The 15,814-nt window shown below is 47.5% G+C and overlaps 2 protein-coding genes and 1 long non-coding RNA gene across 3 annotated transcripts in view; 2 read left to right on the plus strand and 1 right to left on the minus strand.

Annotated features, from left to right (window-relative positions):
• Positions 1-2,198: 2,198 nt before the first annotated feature.
• Positions 2,199-6,263, plus strand: RPLP0 (ribosomal protein lateral stalk subunit P0). The gene is made up of 8 exons (XM_005891475.3): positions 2,199-2,250; positions 2,499-2,600; positions 3,552-3,727; positions 3,826-3,913; positions 4,051-4,197; positions 4,304-4,489; positions 5,306-5,446; positions 6,028-6,263. The coding sequence occupies exons 2-8, from the start codon at positions 2,547-2,549 to the stop codon at positions 6,190-6,192; spliced, it is 957 nt and encodes a 318-aa protein (XP_005891537.1). The 5' UTR covers positions 2,199-2,250; positions 2,499-2,546; the 3' UTR covers positions 6,193-6,263.
• Positions 4,484-7,474, minus strand: LOC138991474 (uncharacterized). Its single transcript, XR_011467426.1, has 3 exons — positions 7,122-7,474; positions 6,636-6,773; positions 4,484-4,739 (listed from the first exon to the last, which is right to left on the minus strand). It is a non-coding gene; the product is annotated as an uncharacterized lncRNA (long non-coding RNA).
• Positions 7,475-7,520: 46 nt separating this feature from the next.
• The window catches only part of GCN1 (GCN1 activator of EIF2AK4), a 55,101-nt gene continuing 46,807 nt past the window's right edge, over positions 7,521-15,814 (plus strand). Inside the window, exons 1-3 of the mRNA XM_070386036.1 lie at positions 7,521-7,557; positions 12,441-12,543; positions 15,387-15,450. Of these exons, the coding sequence (XP_070242137.1) occupies positions 7,540-7,557; positions 12,441-12,543; positions 15,387-15,450 (185 nt within the window). The 5' untranslated portion in view covers positions 7,521-7,539. The remainder of the gene's footprint in view (positions 7,558-12,440; positions 12,544-15,386; positions 15,451-15,814) is intronic.

Below are 15,814 nucleotides of genomic sequence, written 5' to 3' on the forward strand. Positions count from 1 at the left end.
AAGGGACGACAGAGGATGAGATGGTTGGATGGCATCACCGACTCAATGGACGTGAGTTTGAGTAAACTTTGGGAGTTGGTGATGGACAGGGAGGCCTGGCGTGCTGCAGTCCATGGGGTCACAAAGAGCTGGACACGATTGAGCGACTAAACTGAACTGACTTAATAGTAGAGGATGGGTCTCCACTGCCCCCTGGTGGTCATGTCTGAATTTGCATGCATGCTTCCTCCTTGGCTCTTATCAGAGCCATAACTCCAGTCCTGGGCCTTTGCAAGCTTCCTGGACAGTTTTGTAGCTTTGCAGTCTCCCTGTTGTTTGGAATGGTCCTCCAAAAGCCGCATGTCGATTTCAAGTCTGAACCTTGACCATTTCGCATTGAGCTCAGAAGTGAAAATTACCTTCACCCCTCACCCAAAAATCATATTTCCAGCTCATGTTGGACTTACGTAATTGAACAGGTCCACTTCGTTGTAACTGGCTCACTCAACTGTACTTTATGTTTTCCCATGTCAATAAATAGAGATAGGCATCATTTTTTAATGGCTTCACAGTATTCCATTATATTGATGTACTATAATTAGCGACAATATCATCAGAGGCAGGATGTCCTTGGGAAGTTAATGTGTCAGTATGTATATCCTTGCAAAAGTGCATTTGAAGGAAGACAGCCTTAGGGTTTGGAAGGGACTGTATAGCATAGTGAGACTCATGGGCTTTGAACTTGCTTTTAGGTTTTGGTCCTGAAGCCATCACTTATCAGTTGAGGGACTTGGGTGAATTATTTAACCTCTGTGAATTTCCTTACCAGTAAAATGGTACTAATACTGTATTTCCTTGGGGGTTTGTTGCAAAGATGAACAGCAGTAATGTGCATAAAGTACTTAGTACAATGCTGAGCGTGCAGTAATACCCTGTCACTAAGAAGAGATCTTAGCAGTAATGGACTCCAGCAGTTGTCTATACAGGCTTATCATCAGGAGGCTTGAAAACAATACCAGGGGTTCTAACTTGGTCAAGTTAAAAGGATGGAGTTGGGGAGAATCACCTCTCCCCTTCCCACCCTAGGATCTAAGCTTATTCATTAAAAACATACTTAATGATACAGCATAATAGTTCAAATAAACGTTGAATGAAAGTGTAATAAAATATGTTGACATTAAGTAATCTCCTGCATTCCAGGAACTGTGTTAACACATAACTCACATAATCCTCATGGGGTGTGAATACTATTATCCTCATTTTACAGATAGGGAAAGAGAGGGTCAGGAAGGTGAAATCACTTCCTAAGATGACCAACCTAGCAAGTGACAGAATAAGGATATGAATTCAGGTTATCTGACTGCAAACTCTGCATCCATTCATTCAACAAATGTTTATTATATGCCCATAGGTGCCAGGCTCATGGCAGAGAGAGAGACAAATTATTTTAGTGTGTTACTAGGTGGAAGTGCTACCAAAAAGTTAAACCGGAGGAAGAGGGAAGTGGGAGTGGTTTTGGGGGTAATTTTGAATAGGGCAATCGGGATAGACCTTCAGCAGGTGATCATTGCGCCAAGACGCGATGGAGGTGTGGATATCGGCAGAAAGCCTTCTAGGAAGAGGGACTAGAGAGTGCATGAGCCCTGAAATGGGAGCGTCACCCAGCTGGGAGGAAATGAGTCAGTAGGCAAGTCAGATGATGGGGTGGAGGTGGGGAACAGATCATGTAGGCCATTTACATTTTAGGTTTTTTCTGGGAGGGAAATGGGGAGACTCGAAAGTATTGCGAGCAGATGAGGAAGTGATCCGACTTAGGTTTAAAGGATCCCTTTGTTTCGATAGGGGGAAGAACAAACTGTAGAGGAGACGAGAGACCATCCTGTTTCTAAAGCATGAGAGTTCTTTCTCAACGTCATACTCTGTAGTTGCGACTTGGCCAGGTGACCAAAGGAAACGTGAACTCAGCTTGTAAATGCTAACTCTACACGGCAGCACCTCCAACCCGGCAGAGGGCAGCAGCTCTGAGAAAGCGCCTCCAGCACACAGCAGTGCCCTCCTTAACTACCTCGTTTAAAAACAGCTTCCTGATGGTTGGAATGGCAGGGATGCCACCCAATGGCTGCCTGCATCTATCCGATTTCTTCAGACAAACGTTGGCTCCAGCCAATAGGCGGGGGGCTCTGCCCGTGGCTTCTGATTGGCTGCTTCGCTCATCTATAAAAGATGCCCGCCGGCGCGCGGCCCTCCTCTCGCCAGGCGTCCTCGTGTGAGGTTCGTCCGTCTCGCTGTGTTGTTACCGGCAACTGTGGCGGGAAGGATGGGGTTATTTGGGGGTTCTTTTGGAGGCTTTTGGGGACCGCGGGGTCCGGCCTCCTTGGTTTGGGGGTGCGGCGGTCACAGCCCTGGCTCGGGGCGGCGGGCGCCCGCGCGTGGCCTACTCCGCGTGTGCCTTGAGCTTGGAGCCCGCCGTGCTGTGGGGACGCGTGTCGGGGTGGCTTGAGCTCCTTTTCTCTCCTCAGTGACATCGTCTTTAAACCCTGCGTGGCAATCCCTGACGCACCGCCGTGATGCCCAGGGAAGACAGGGCGACCTGGAAGTCCAACTACTTCCTTAAGATCATCGTAAGTTTGGGGTAGGCCCCAGCCGCCCACCGTGCTGCCTCGGGCCCAGGCACTAATGGGGACAATCAGCTGGCATGTACTGAGGGCCTACTCCTTAGCTACCACATTAGGTCTTTTTAGGCACATTTAATTTAATTTTCACAATTTCCCGAGATCCATGCCCTTCCCCCTCCCAGTGTTGCAGATAAACAGACTCAGGCAGGTGAAGTGGCTCTTAAGGTGAAGAGCATTCAAGCCCAAGCCTGTTGGAAGTTCAGATAGCACTTGTCCTAATTTTCCTGCCTTGTCACCATCTTTAAGAAGATCTGAGGCGATGAGTGATTCATTATAATGGAGCAAGTTGTTGCCTATTTAGAGCCTGTCAGTCAAGAAACCATCTGAGTTCTTTAATTTAGATGGCCTTGAGTTGGGTCTTCCTGGCCAGAAATGTTAATCACGCTGCTCTTCAAGTCTTAGGATGCGTTGTAGAATTTAGTTCTTTGCGTTCTTCCTCATTTATCATGCAGGTTTTCAGTTTAACAAAAAACTTTGTAAAATGATTATATACACACAGCCTAGGTCCTACAAGTTACTATTTCGTTGTACTTCCTTTATGTTGTATTTTGATTGCTGTAAATCTGACTTGGAACAGTATATTTTTTTCTGTTAAGGCAGTCATTTAGTGAATCAAACATGCCTCATAATTGGGGAAAGAGCAAAAGTTATAATTTTTTTTTTTTATTTACCGTAGAAACAGTTACCGTTTATACTCAACAAGCCAGTCTTTGACAAAACTGGTGTTAACTCAGGTGGCCGATAGGAGGAGGAACTGTCCCAATCTCTGTGTCATTTCAAAAGCTTAGAGGAAAGAGTCAGTGAGATGGAAGCTGGTGATTGCGGGATTTGGTTTCTCTTAACCTTTTCCCTCTTTCCTCCTGTGAAACACTGCTTGTTTTTGGCTTGTTTCTGTAGCAACTTCTGGATGATTATCCAAAATGCTTCATTGTGGGAGCAGACAACGTGGGCTCCAAGCAGATGCAGCAGATCCGCATGTCCCTCCGCGGGAAGGCTGTGGTGCTGATGGGCAAGAACACGATGATGCGCAAGGCCATCCGAGGGCATCTGGAAAACAACCCGGCTCTGGAGAAGTCAGTGTCTTCATCCTCTCTTCTCAGTGTCCTCCTCCCTCTTCTTGGAGAGGAATGGTGTTAAAAAGTGACCTTCTCCTGTAAACTTCTCTTCGCAGACTGTTGCCTCACATCCGGGGGAATGTGGGCTTCGTGTTCACCAAGGAGGACCTCACTGAGATCAGGGACATGCTGCTGGCCAACAAGGTAAGGGAGAATCAGGTTGACTGGAGAGACCTTATCATTAATTTGGCTCCTGAAAAGCAACAAAACTGACTGATCTCAGGTTGTGTCTGGAGAGAAGACATCTCACTGTTCACATTTTTTTTTCCCCATTTTCTCAGGTGCCAGCTGCCGCCCGTGCTGGTGCCATAGCACCGTGTGAAGTCACTGTGCCGGCCCAGAACACTGGTCTGGGGCCCGAGAAGACCTCCTTCTTCCAGGCTTTAGGCATCACCACGAAGATCTCCAGGGGCACGATTGAAATCCTGGTGAGTGGACCTGGCTTGCCAGTGCTAGCTGGGCCAGCGGTGGGGACTCGGTGGCCTTGGACTTGCCGGACATCCAGGGGTTAACTGCCAACTCCTTGTTCTTCAGAGTGATGTGCAGCTGATTAAGACAGGAGACAAAGTGGGCGCCAGCGAAGCCACGCTGCTGAACATGCTGAACATCTCCCCCTTCTCCTTCGGGCTGGTCATCCAGCAGGTGTTTGACAATGGCAGCATCTACAACCCTGAAGTGCTTGACATCACAGAGGAAACTCTGCATTCCCGCTTCCTGGAGGTACCCGAGGGCCCATTCCAGGCTCTTCCCTTCTCATTAATAGTTGAGAGCGCGTCTGGCTTCAGCTGGATCTTGGCAATGCAGCTGACTAGCAGTTTAATAACCAGGAACAGTTGTTTAATCTGTATCTCAGTTTCCTCATCCTTAAAACAGCAATGACAATATAGGATCGTTGAAGGAGCTAATGAATTAATGAGTGTAAGGCCTTGGAACTGTGCTGGGTACACAGTAAGGGCTGTCATTTTAGGGCCTGCAATAAAATGTGAGATTTTGAGTGTCAGTGAGTCAAAAGAGGGATAAGGAAAATGAGGTAATTAATATACAAGTGTTGCCAAGTACCCTACTATCTTGGGAGAAAGGCTCTCTCAGTCCATCCTTAGTCTTGTTTTGCCACTAATACACTCTCTTAACAAAGTGATGCAATATATAATTCCTGTTTTTTTGGACAGATAGACAATTGTAATTACATATACTCTTAACTCTGGTTACTTTTGGAAATCTCAGTAGTGGATGAAATTCACACCTGGAACTAATGTTTTTCTCAGAGTGCCGTGACTGTATATTTTTACAAAACGGTGGCTTTTGAAGTAAATACCATCGTTATGGTATAGGGAAAACCCTTGTCGAGAATAAGGGCAAAAAGCATTTGTAAATTAAACTGGGTCTGAATTTCACTGCCAGAAGCATTTGGTGTGAGGTGAAGTGTCCTGTGTGAGACTGAGGTACTGAGCAAATCCTGTGTGCCTTTGAGCTCCGCTTCATTGTTTCTTAAGATGTCACGCCTGAGAGCTAAAGGAATGTTTCCTCCTTCCACAGGGCGTCCGCAATGTTGCCAGCGTGTGCCTGCAGATTGGTTACCCGACCGTCGCATCTGTACCCCATTCTATCATCAATGGGTACAAGCGCGTCCTGGCTTTGTCTGTGGAGACTGATTACACCTTCCCACTTGCTGAAAAGGTACAAAGAACCCACCGGGACCACAGCAAGAATATAGTTGTGCTTCCATCATGGATACCAAAATCCATGCTCAAGTCTGTCATATAATAAAATGGTGTTAGTTAGGTTACATCATTTCTAGGTTACTTAGAATACCTAATCCAGTTTGAATGTTATGTAAGTGTTTATAAATACAATGTAACTTGAGTGTAAATAATTGCTACAATACAGCAAATTCAGTTCTGGAAATCCACCCCCCCCCCTTTTTTTTTTGAGTTTTGATCCACAGTTGGTTCAGTCTTTTTAAGTGTGAAACCTTTGGCTACAGAGCGCCAATTATCTACTTGAAGTTGGGAGGCAGGGGAGATGTGTTCTTGATTTTAGAAATTACGAGATTTAAAGCAGGGATAGTTTAATGGGTAAGAGCTGGGCCTGAGTTCACCAGGCTTATACCCAAGCTGTCCTGCCTGGTTACTTGAGAGGAAGGCTTCACTGACATGGAAGTGGGCCCTTAAACCCAGATCTCTGCAGAGGCAGAAGGGTTGTGGGTAGTAGGGGTGCTAAGATGACCCTTTTGACCGTGAACTTTGCCCTTGCTCTAGGTCAAGGCCTTCTTGGCTGATCCATCTGCCTTTGTGGCTGCTGCCCCTGTGGCTGCTGCCCCCGCTGCTGCCCCTGCTGCCACCACCGCAGCCCCAGCCAAGGTTGAAGCAAAGGAGGAGTCGGAGGAGTCGGACGAGGATATGGGATTCGGTCTTTTTGACTAATCACTAAAAAGCAGCCAACCAGGCCAGCATTATTTGTGAAATGAGAAAATAAAGGCTTACTTCTCTTACAAGTCTCTGAGCTTCTCATTTTGTGCGTTTGAAGGTTATATAGTGCTGTATGCTAGAAACCAAAGGCATGGTAAAATCAGCTTGATTTGAAATTGACATTTGGGTGTCCTCTTTCAAAGTGACACATTGCTCTCCTAGCATCCTATACTTTGTCTCTACCCAGCGTTAACTATATTTGTTAAACTGAAATTTGTCTCCATGACCATCAGGCCACAAGCCTGGGTCACTCAATTTAAGTAGGCTTAGTGTCATACTGAGTTAAGCTGTGTGCTGCCAGGGGTGTTTCAGACTGGGTGGTGCTCCAATTTAGTGGCCACTGTTATTTAAGGAGAGAAAATGTCCTGTAGGTGTTGTGAATCATACATATCACTTACCCTGTACTGGGTCATGAGGTAAGTGCTGGTTGTATCCAGGTCTCAGAAGTGCAAAGGGGCTTCCCAGGTGGCTCAGCAGTAAAGAATCTGCCTGCAACCCAGGAGACTCGGTTTGAATCCCTAGGTCTGGGAGATGCCCTGGGAGGAGGAAATGACAACCCATTCCCTTATTGCCTGGAAAGTCCCATGGACAGGAGCCTGACCTGCTACTAGTCCATCTACCTGCAAAGAGTTGCTTAACTGCTGAGCATGCACACACACACAAGTTTGAAAGCCATTGCTAATATCAGAGACAAGGACTGATGTGTGCAGATCATATTTAGGTAGAGTTGTCAGGTTTGCATACAGAATAAAATTTAGCCCCAGCCTCCTACCCTGTGGCCTTGTTTTAAGGAGTTGCCCTTGGGCAGCTTCCTCAGCTCCAGAATCTTCTAACATTGGTGCTGGGGTACAAACAACGGGATAAGACACGACTTGGCTGCCTACCTGTTACTGAGTTCAGCCGCTGTCATCAAGGAAACCCCTCTAGCAAACAAGTAGGCCACACTTATGTAAAACTGTCTTCACACAGGAGAGGCCCACGTGGGGGTACCTGGGCCGGACCTGCCTGCGCACACGTGGGTCGGAGCTGTAGGGACCCTCGTCTTCCACGAGGCTGGACTGAGAAGGGCCCTGGGACCCGGGGGTCAAAAATCACGCCCTTGGCAGGCCTTGATAGTCCCCGGTATCCCTCAGATAACCCACTCAGGCAGCCTGAGTCAAAGCCCGGCCTGCGGCGACCGCCGTCCCGCCCGGGGGCGCCAGGCCCCGGGCCCGGGCCGGCTCCCGGCCTCGCCCTGCCGCGTGGGCTCGCGCTGTGACCCGGAAGCGCTCCGGAAGCGGTTCCGGAGTCAGCGCCGGCAGGATGGCGGCGGACACGCAGGTAAGGCGGGCGACTGCGAGGCCAACGCGGTCAGCGACTGGGCGCGAACGGCGGCGGTCTCGTCGGACCGCTAGTGCAGCTGCCGTAGGGGGTTATCGGGCGGCGGCTGCGGAGGGCGCGGTCCTGGGGGCGCTTCGGGCCAACCCCTCACGGACCCGGGTTCGCCCTGGTTCCCCGCCCGGCCGGCGCAGACTGGCCGTGGGCTCGACGAGTCGGACTCTGGCCTCGGCTTCGGCGGACCCTTCTTGATCCTGAAGTTGCCACAGTTACCCTTTCAGAGTCTGCTCCATTTTTCCGAAGCCCTCCAGCATGAACCTCGGCCAGCGCCAACTATGCCTTAAAAGTTTATATTCAGCATATATTTCTCGGACATCTACTACGTTCAGGGACTTAAAGCATAGTGTTTGGATTCGTACGGATCTTAGTTTGAGTGCTAGTTGATCAGTTTCTCTAAGACGCTGGGCAAGTTTCTTAATCCTGTCAAGTCTCGGTTTTTTCATCCATACAATGGAGCTAAACTAATACCTGTCTCGTAGGGTCGTTGTGAGGAATCAATGAAATAAAGTAGGGCTTCATGTAAGTTGGTGGTTATTATTAGGTCCAGCGTTAGATAAAAGAGCTGTCACAACTTGGGAAGAGTCTTGTCACCTTGAGTGTTGTGGGGGGGGGGGGGCTTTTTTCCTCCACCCCAGCCTCCTTTGTAGCTGTGAGTGTTTTAGAGAGAAAAGACAATATTATGGGAAATGAAACAGGTCTCTAAAGGACAGCTTGGCTCACTTGGGTGTCGGGGTGAGGAGATTTATTGATTTTGATATGAAGGCCCTGAAGCCAGAGAGTGAGCCCTTAATTTCATTATTCAGAATGTGTGTATTGTGAGTTTCCTGTGCAAGGAAGGGACTGGTAATTTGTTCAGTTTATTGTGATGGATCCTGGAAAGAAAGGGGTATTTTGAAAGGGGTTGGGAGAATACATGCTGAATGTGTAACATTAAAACTCAAATGAAAAAAGCAAACACTTCTTGGGACTTACCTGGTGCTCCAGTGGTTAAATACGCCTGCCAGTGCAGGGAACACGGGTTCAGCCCCTGGTCCAGGAACTAAGATCCCTCATGCTACCGGGGAACTGAGCCTGGGCACCCCCTGTGCCACAACTAAGACCTGACACAGCCAAATAAATAAATATTAAAAAAAAAAATCTCTAGTGCTGTGTTGTTCAGTATAGTAGCCAGTTAATTAATAGCCAACTACTTAGGTTAGTTAAAATTAAGTGAAATTAAAAATTCAGTTCTTCGGTTGCACTAGCCACATTTCAGTGCCTGGGTAGCTGTATGTGGCTGGTGACTGATGCATTGTACAGCGCAAAAGAACATTTCCATCAGCACAGAAAGTGCTTCTGGACAGTGTTACCCTAGAGAGAAACCTGTGAACTTTTTAAGCTCTTTGCATCTGATCTCAACCAACAAATGACTTCTCTGAAGAATCTTAGTGTGCTCTTCTTCACTTTTGTTCTGACAGGGTCCCAAGTGGGTGACATTCATTTTCTGATTAAGAAAAAGAGCCTTGTACCTGAAATGCCCTTTAATCTTTCGGGGAGAAACTGTAGCCAGGGACTTACCATTAGCATGGAAAAACAGCTATGTGGGAATTTCAGGTAGAGGGTGTATTATATATATAAAGATGCATCTCAATTTGCTATCCTCTAGCCTTACTGAAACTAGTAAAAAGTTAAAAAAAAAAAAATTTGAGAGAATGGGGAGCAGACAACAGCAGCAAACTTTGGGAAGCTAGAAAGTGAGGAGTGGTAAAGGATCCTAAGCCAGCAGTTCGGAAAGCTGAGAACCAACCTGATTTACATTGTAGAATCTCTGATAGCTGGGAATTGGTGGCAGCTGCTAACCCCTGGATGTGAGGGTGAGTGGGGAGGGGTTAAGTTAGGAGGATTGGTTGAAAGCCCTGTTTACATGCCTTCAGAACCCCAGCTTTCTTTCTCCATCTTGGCAAAAGGCTGGAAGTTTTCCTCTCTGGAGAGTGTAAAACAGGACCACACAAAAGTGTAGGAGGTCCAATATCCAAGGAAATCATCAACAGAATAATTCAAGATGCTTTCCCTGAACCAAAGCATGTGTTTTCAAATCAAAAACGGTCAGCACAATGGATGAAAGCAGACTCATGACAGAGCACATTAATGTGAAATTCAGTTTTTCTATTTTTTAAAAAATATTTTCTTTCTTCTTTATATTTATTTTATTTACGGCTGCATCGGGTCTTATTTGCGGCATGTGGGATCTTTTCGTTGTGGCGCATGGGCTTTCTAGTTGAGGTGCGTGGGCTTAGTTGCCTGCTTTGGAAGGCGGATTCTGGACCTCCGGGAAAGTCCCAACCTGAAATTTTTTTTTTTTTTCCCCAACCTGAAATTTTAAAACCTTGGATACAAAAAGATCTTAGAAATTTCCGGGGGGAAAAATCAGATCTCAGACAAAGGATCGAGAATCAGAATGGCATGAAGGTTCCCAACAATACTGAATGCTAGAACTCAGTGGAGAAAAGTCTTCAGTATTCTGAAGGAAAATTTCAATCTAGCATTCTGTATTCAGGCAAACTTCAGGTAGGAGGTCAGAACATTTTCAAACCTGCAAGGACTTCACAAGTTGGAGTGTGTGGTTCACCCAGACACACAAAAAGAGTACATTCTCAGGGTGATAAACCACATCCCAGCTGTAGCGATCACAGACCAGATCAGGACAGCTCAGAAAACTGGGAGAGACCTCTTCTGGAAGGTGGAATTTGGTCAGACTGCATGATCTGCGTCAATGTATTGAGATTTAGACACGGGGGAAACTGTGGGATTGAATGGTTCATTAAAACAGATAAAACAAGGCAGACTGAGAGTGTAGAGAATGAAGGACTCATTATTCAACTCCAGGGTTAATTTTAAAAAGCTGTGCAGGAGAGCAAACGTGGTTCATTAAACGGAAGTTGAATGCCAGTTGCGTGTAATGTAAACACGGAATTACTGAACTAACGTATATTAGGAAACGTGAGGAATTATTACCGAAATAATCAGTCAGAGTTGGTGAAAGAGATTGTGTTTGTGTGTGAAGGCATGGGACTGGTTTTTAGAGCAAACCTCCCAGAACTTTTTGACTCTTTAATTATATGCATGAATGACTATAGGAGCAAAAGACAGTAAACAGATCCTTTATGTAGAAGATGGAGTTTTGCACATGATTTTATTCATTGCTGATAGAATTGTGGCAAAGGTTTAACTACAAGAGGAACTCAGCATTATTTTACTTCTCTATGCACCCTTAAGTCTTACTCTTTTAATAAGGCCTTTCTGTCAAATACCCTCAAAAGAAAAAGAGGGCAGGAGTTGATCACTTGGGTCTTATGCCCTGCTCTACTGCTCATATCCATGACCTGCCTGCTTTGTAGCCTGTAGAACAGAGGTCCCCACCCTCTGGTGTCTAATGCCTGATGGTCTGAGGTGGAGCTGATGTTATAACAATAGAAATAAAGTGCACAGTAAGTGTAATGTGCGCAAATCATCCCCAAACCATTCCCCCCGCTCCCCAGTCCATGGAAAAATTGTCTTCCACAAAACCAGTCTCGGGTGCCAGAAACGTTGGGGAACACCGCTGTGGAATATTGTTCAGGAGCAGATTTTCAGGAGTATTGGCAAACCGCCCCTTTTCCAGGTCTTACGCTGTGTCTCTGTGCAAGGGAGGCAGTTGTAACATGGATGGCGGTTGATAGCCAAGGACTTGCTCGCGTCAGTTTCTACACTTGCTGGTTTCAGGTTTAGTTTCAGAAATGCAGGTGCTGCGGCTCTCGACTCCAGTCTGAGCAGTGGCTTCCCCTCTGGGAGTCGATTTCTGCATCACCTGAAAAGTGGGGAATACGATGCCTGTTTGGAAGGCCTGCTGGTTAGTAGTAGCTGATTTTGTGCTCGGGGTGAGAGTAATGCTCTACATGCACTCTCTCATTTTTTCCCCATAACAGTCATGAGGTAGGTGCTGTTTTCTACATTGAATCGATGGGGAACCTGAAGATCAAGCAGATGACATAATTTGACTGAGTTTCCACAGCCGGTAGGAGGCTGAACTGGGATTCAGTTTCTTAAATGTTTTACCCTTTAGCCAACTGTGCTTATGACTTGTCAGGATATTCCTCGTTACAGGAGGCTTATAAGAGATAATATAAAGGGGACATATCGGGCACATAGTCGGCCCTCCCTAAATTTTCCTTAGTTCGGAAAGGATGTTTTTTCTTTCTTTTTAAAAAAATACTTCCTTACTTATTTGGCTGAGCTGAGTCTTGGTTGGGCATGCAAATGCTTAGTTGTGGCATTTGGGCTCTAGTTCCCTGACCAGGGATCGAACCCAGGGCCCCTGCATTGGGAGCGTGGAGTCTTAGCCACAGGACCACGAGGGAAGTCCCAGAAAGGATGTTTTCTATCTTGAGGTTTTTGCCTTAAGCCTTGCCTCTTTTTGTCCAAAGTTTAACTGAGTGGCTGACCGGTTGGGTTAAAAGCAGTACATCTCAGCTGGGGGTGATTTTGTCCCCCAGGAGGGGCCTGACAATGTCTGGAAGCAGTTGGGGTTGCCTCAGCTGTGGTGGGAGGGTGGTATGCTGCTACTGGTGTCCAGTGGGTAGAGGTCAGGAGCACTGCCCAAGATCCTGCCGGGTGTAAAGGCAGCCCCCACAGTCAAGAATGATCAGGAGTGGAAGTTGGTCCCCAAAGTGGAGACTGAGAAGCCCTGGGTTGGAGGGAGCCTCTCTGAGCCCTGCACGACCCTCCCCCAGCACGCCCTCCCTCTCCCTCCCCGCTGACGTTTTGTAGTCTGACTGGTGGCATTTTCTCCGTGGGCTTGGTCTTTGCAGGTTTCTGAGACACTAAAGCGTTTTGCAGGGAAGGTGACGACAGCCAGTGTGAAGGAACGGAGAGAAATCCTCAGTGAGCTGGGGAAATGTGTTGCCGGAAAAGGTATTTATTTTCACATCACTGATTTCATTTCAGACTAAATTGGGCTCTCTGTTTAGAACCATGGCCTTCTTTTCCTCGCTTCCAGCAACTTCTGTCTTCACTGTCTATATTTGCTTGTTATAAATGTGCACTGAAACAGTTGGGTTGGTGGAAAGTTTATCCTTCTAGGTGCCAAAGCTTTTAACAGTTTTAACCATTTTGACTGGAAATAGTTGTAATGGATGCCAATAGTTTTTCTTAAGTAATTTATTAGATGCAAAAACTTTTTTTTTTATTTTATTGTACAAAAACTTTTTTTTTTTTAATGACTGGAGGCACTGTTTTTGCCAGCGTTTCATGAAAGTCAGCAAGATCGTAACTAGTGATTGGGTAGTGAAGGATTCCAAGATCATCTAAGTTTGGGAGATGTCACCTTTTAATCCAGTGTTTCCTTGAACCTCTTTTTTGCTGAAAACCTATTCAGTCTGGGCAGCACATTTTGGGAAATGCTGAGCACATGTAGTTATTCTGATTCTGTACCATAACTGAGGGCTCTTACGGCAAACTATGGGGGTGTGTATAAGACTAGTTTGCCTTCAACCAATAAATCTTCATTAGTTGGTTTTTTATCTTTTAATTTTGTATTGGGGTATAGCTCATTAACAATGCTGTGATAGTTTTAGGTGAGCATTAAAGGGACTCAGCCATCCATATATACGTGTCCATTCTCCCCAGAACTCCCCTCCGATTCAAGCCGCCACATAAAATTGAGCAGCATTCCCTGTGCTATAAAATCCTCGTTAGTTTTTGAGTTTCCTTTTGGTGTGTTTTTCCTATGCAGTGTTGGTTCTCAAAATGTGGTCCCCAGACCAGCAATATCAGCATCGCCTAAGAACTTGTTTGAGATACAGAATCTCAGCTCCACCCCAGAGACGCAGATTCATGAACACTCTGGGGATAGAGCCCAGCACCTGTGTTTTAACAAGCTCCCCAGCTGGTTCCCATGTTTGCTGCAGTTTGAGAACTGTGGTGGCATAGAGTTGGGTCTCCGATTCTGTCAGCTTTCACTTCTTGTTAGGAAAGAGCCTTCTTCCACTGTCTGACCCACACTCTGATTTGCTGCTGTGATCTATTGTCGCCTGGTTACATACCCAAGCTTGTTAAAGTTGTGTGTAAGTAAATTGCTGTTCGTGAGCTTCTGAGAGATTCTGCTGTGTATCAGAGCTTTGGTGCATGAGTTTATGGCACCTTCAGAAGTCCTTCTGGTCATTTCTCAGCAGGGTTCTAGTTAAAGAAGGCTGCCACATTACAGACGCTGGCTGTCCACCCTAACCCTAGTGGCTGACTCCGTGCTAAGTAACTGCCGAGTGCCACCCTTTCCCCCCAGTTTGTGGAGTAAGGAGTTCGACAAGTGTGAGTGAAGTTTATGAACTACTCAGGCCTTCCAGGGTGATTTTACTCCCCAGTCACCCTGAAATTCTACAGTTCAGGGCGAATCATATTTGTAAAATGTTTGCTTGCCTTTGATGTGCAGGTCGTTTGGGGGAAGCGAACTCCTCACATGAAATAGTTCTCAATTTCCTCATTTTCGGAGTCTGTGGAGCCATTGTGTAGTGATAGTTATTCTGGCCTCTCCTTGTGTTAGGGTCCCAGGTCCGCAGGTGGGTTCATCCAAGGCGGGGCAGGGAGCTGGAAGGCCTCTTTAGAGGCCGTCAAACCCTGAAGGCGGGTGCCCAGCCTGGCTCAGCCCGAGCCTGGCCTCACAGCCTCTGGTGCTCTGCTCAGTCCTGCCTCGCTGAACCTGGAGCCTGAGGCTAGCGAGGCAGGTTTGCTGGGCCTGGCCTTGCCAGTCACAGGCCCTCAGCGCAGTCGGAGGTGATGGGCTCTGTGTTCTGGCCATGGCTCTGCTGCCTCCAGACTGTGGGACCCGCCCGGTCCAGGTTCCTTCAGCTGTGAGCCTGCCTCCTTGCATTGAGTGTGGAGATAGTAAGGCCGTGCTTCCCTCACAGGGTGAGAGTACGGAGGGAATGCGAACATGTAGGGATAGTGCCTGGCTCTTAACAGTCCTGGTATCTGTTAGCAGTTACTAACTGCTTTTCTCCTCTGCTGTGCTTAGTCGCTCGGTCGTGTCTGACTCTTTGCGACCCATTGGACTGTCACCCCCCCAGGCTCCTCTGTCCATGGGATTTTTCTGGGAAGAATACTGGAGTGAGTTGCCATTTCCTTCTCCAGGGGATCTTCCCAACCCAGAGATCAAACCCGCGTCTCCTGTGTCTTCTGCATTGCAGGCAGATTTTTTATCTGCTGAACCATTGGGGAAGCTCTTAGCCACAACCTGTTCCTGGCCCCAGTCACTCTTTTCCTCAGTTACAGAGACATTCTCAAATCAGGTGGGCCAGTGCCAGGCTCAGGGCTCTGGGGAGCTGGGTCCATGCTCCTCCTCCTCCATCGGCCCCCATCCCTCAGGGGCCCGGGCGAGCCCTTCATGAGCCTCCTGCCCGCTGGTCTGTCTGACACTCAGCTTCCCTTTCCCCCATCAGACCCTCCTCCCGTCATCCTTGGGCTTCAGCCCGGTCTGCAGAGCCATCACAGGTTGGCTCTCCGTTACTGAGCACTGTTGTTCCACCAGCTTCTCTTTCTCTCAACTGGCCTGCTTAGTTTTCCGTGCCTTGGTTTTTTCTTCTTAAAAACTGGCTCAGTCGCAGTACCCACCTTACGAGAACTGAGTTAGTGTGTCAAGCGCTTAGAGCAGGGCCTGTGCCTCGTGAGCTCCGATTCAGTGTTGGGTGTTGTTATTTCTGGGCCAATGCCCAGGAAGTGTCGATAGTGCTTATTGACTAACCTCTGTGAATCTCTGGTTTTAGATCTGCCGGAGGGAGCTGTGAAAGGCCTCTGCAAACTCTTCTGCTTGACCCTGCATCGATACAGGCGAGTCCCAGCTAACAGCCTGGTGTCCAGAGCACTTTGTGCGGAGAGGTGGTAGAGGGCAGTGGTTAGAGCCCAGGCTTTGGAGCCAGACTGCCTGTGTCCTGAGCAAGTTACGGAAGCTCTGTGTGCCCCAGTTTCCTCCTCTGTGGACTAGGGATCGTGCCTCCGTGGTGGTTCGTGTGAAGTTCTCGCTCGCTCTGTGCGCTCTCACTGGTGCGTGTAAAGGCACCAGGGCTCATCTGAGCCCTGTAGTAAGTGTTCTATAAATGTAGGTGGTGCCCGTACAGCCTTAAGGCTCCTTGCCCTTTGTTAGGTGCTTCCAGAACTCTGGGATGAGGTAGATTTATCCAGTTACTTCCAAATT

This window comes from Bos mutus, chromosome 17 (genome assembly GCF_027580195.1).
Source record: "Bos mutus isolate GX-2022 chromosome 17, NWIPB_WYAK_1.1, whole genome shotgun sequence".
In the NCBI taxonomy this organism is placed as follows: Eukaryota; Metazoa; Chordata; class Mammalia; order Artiodactyla; family Bovidae; genus Bos; species Bos mutus.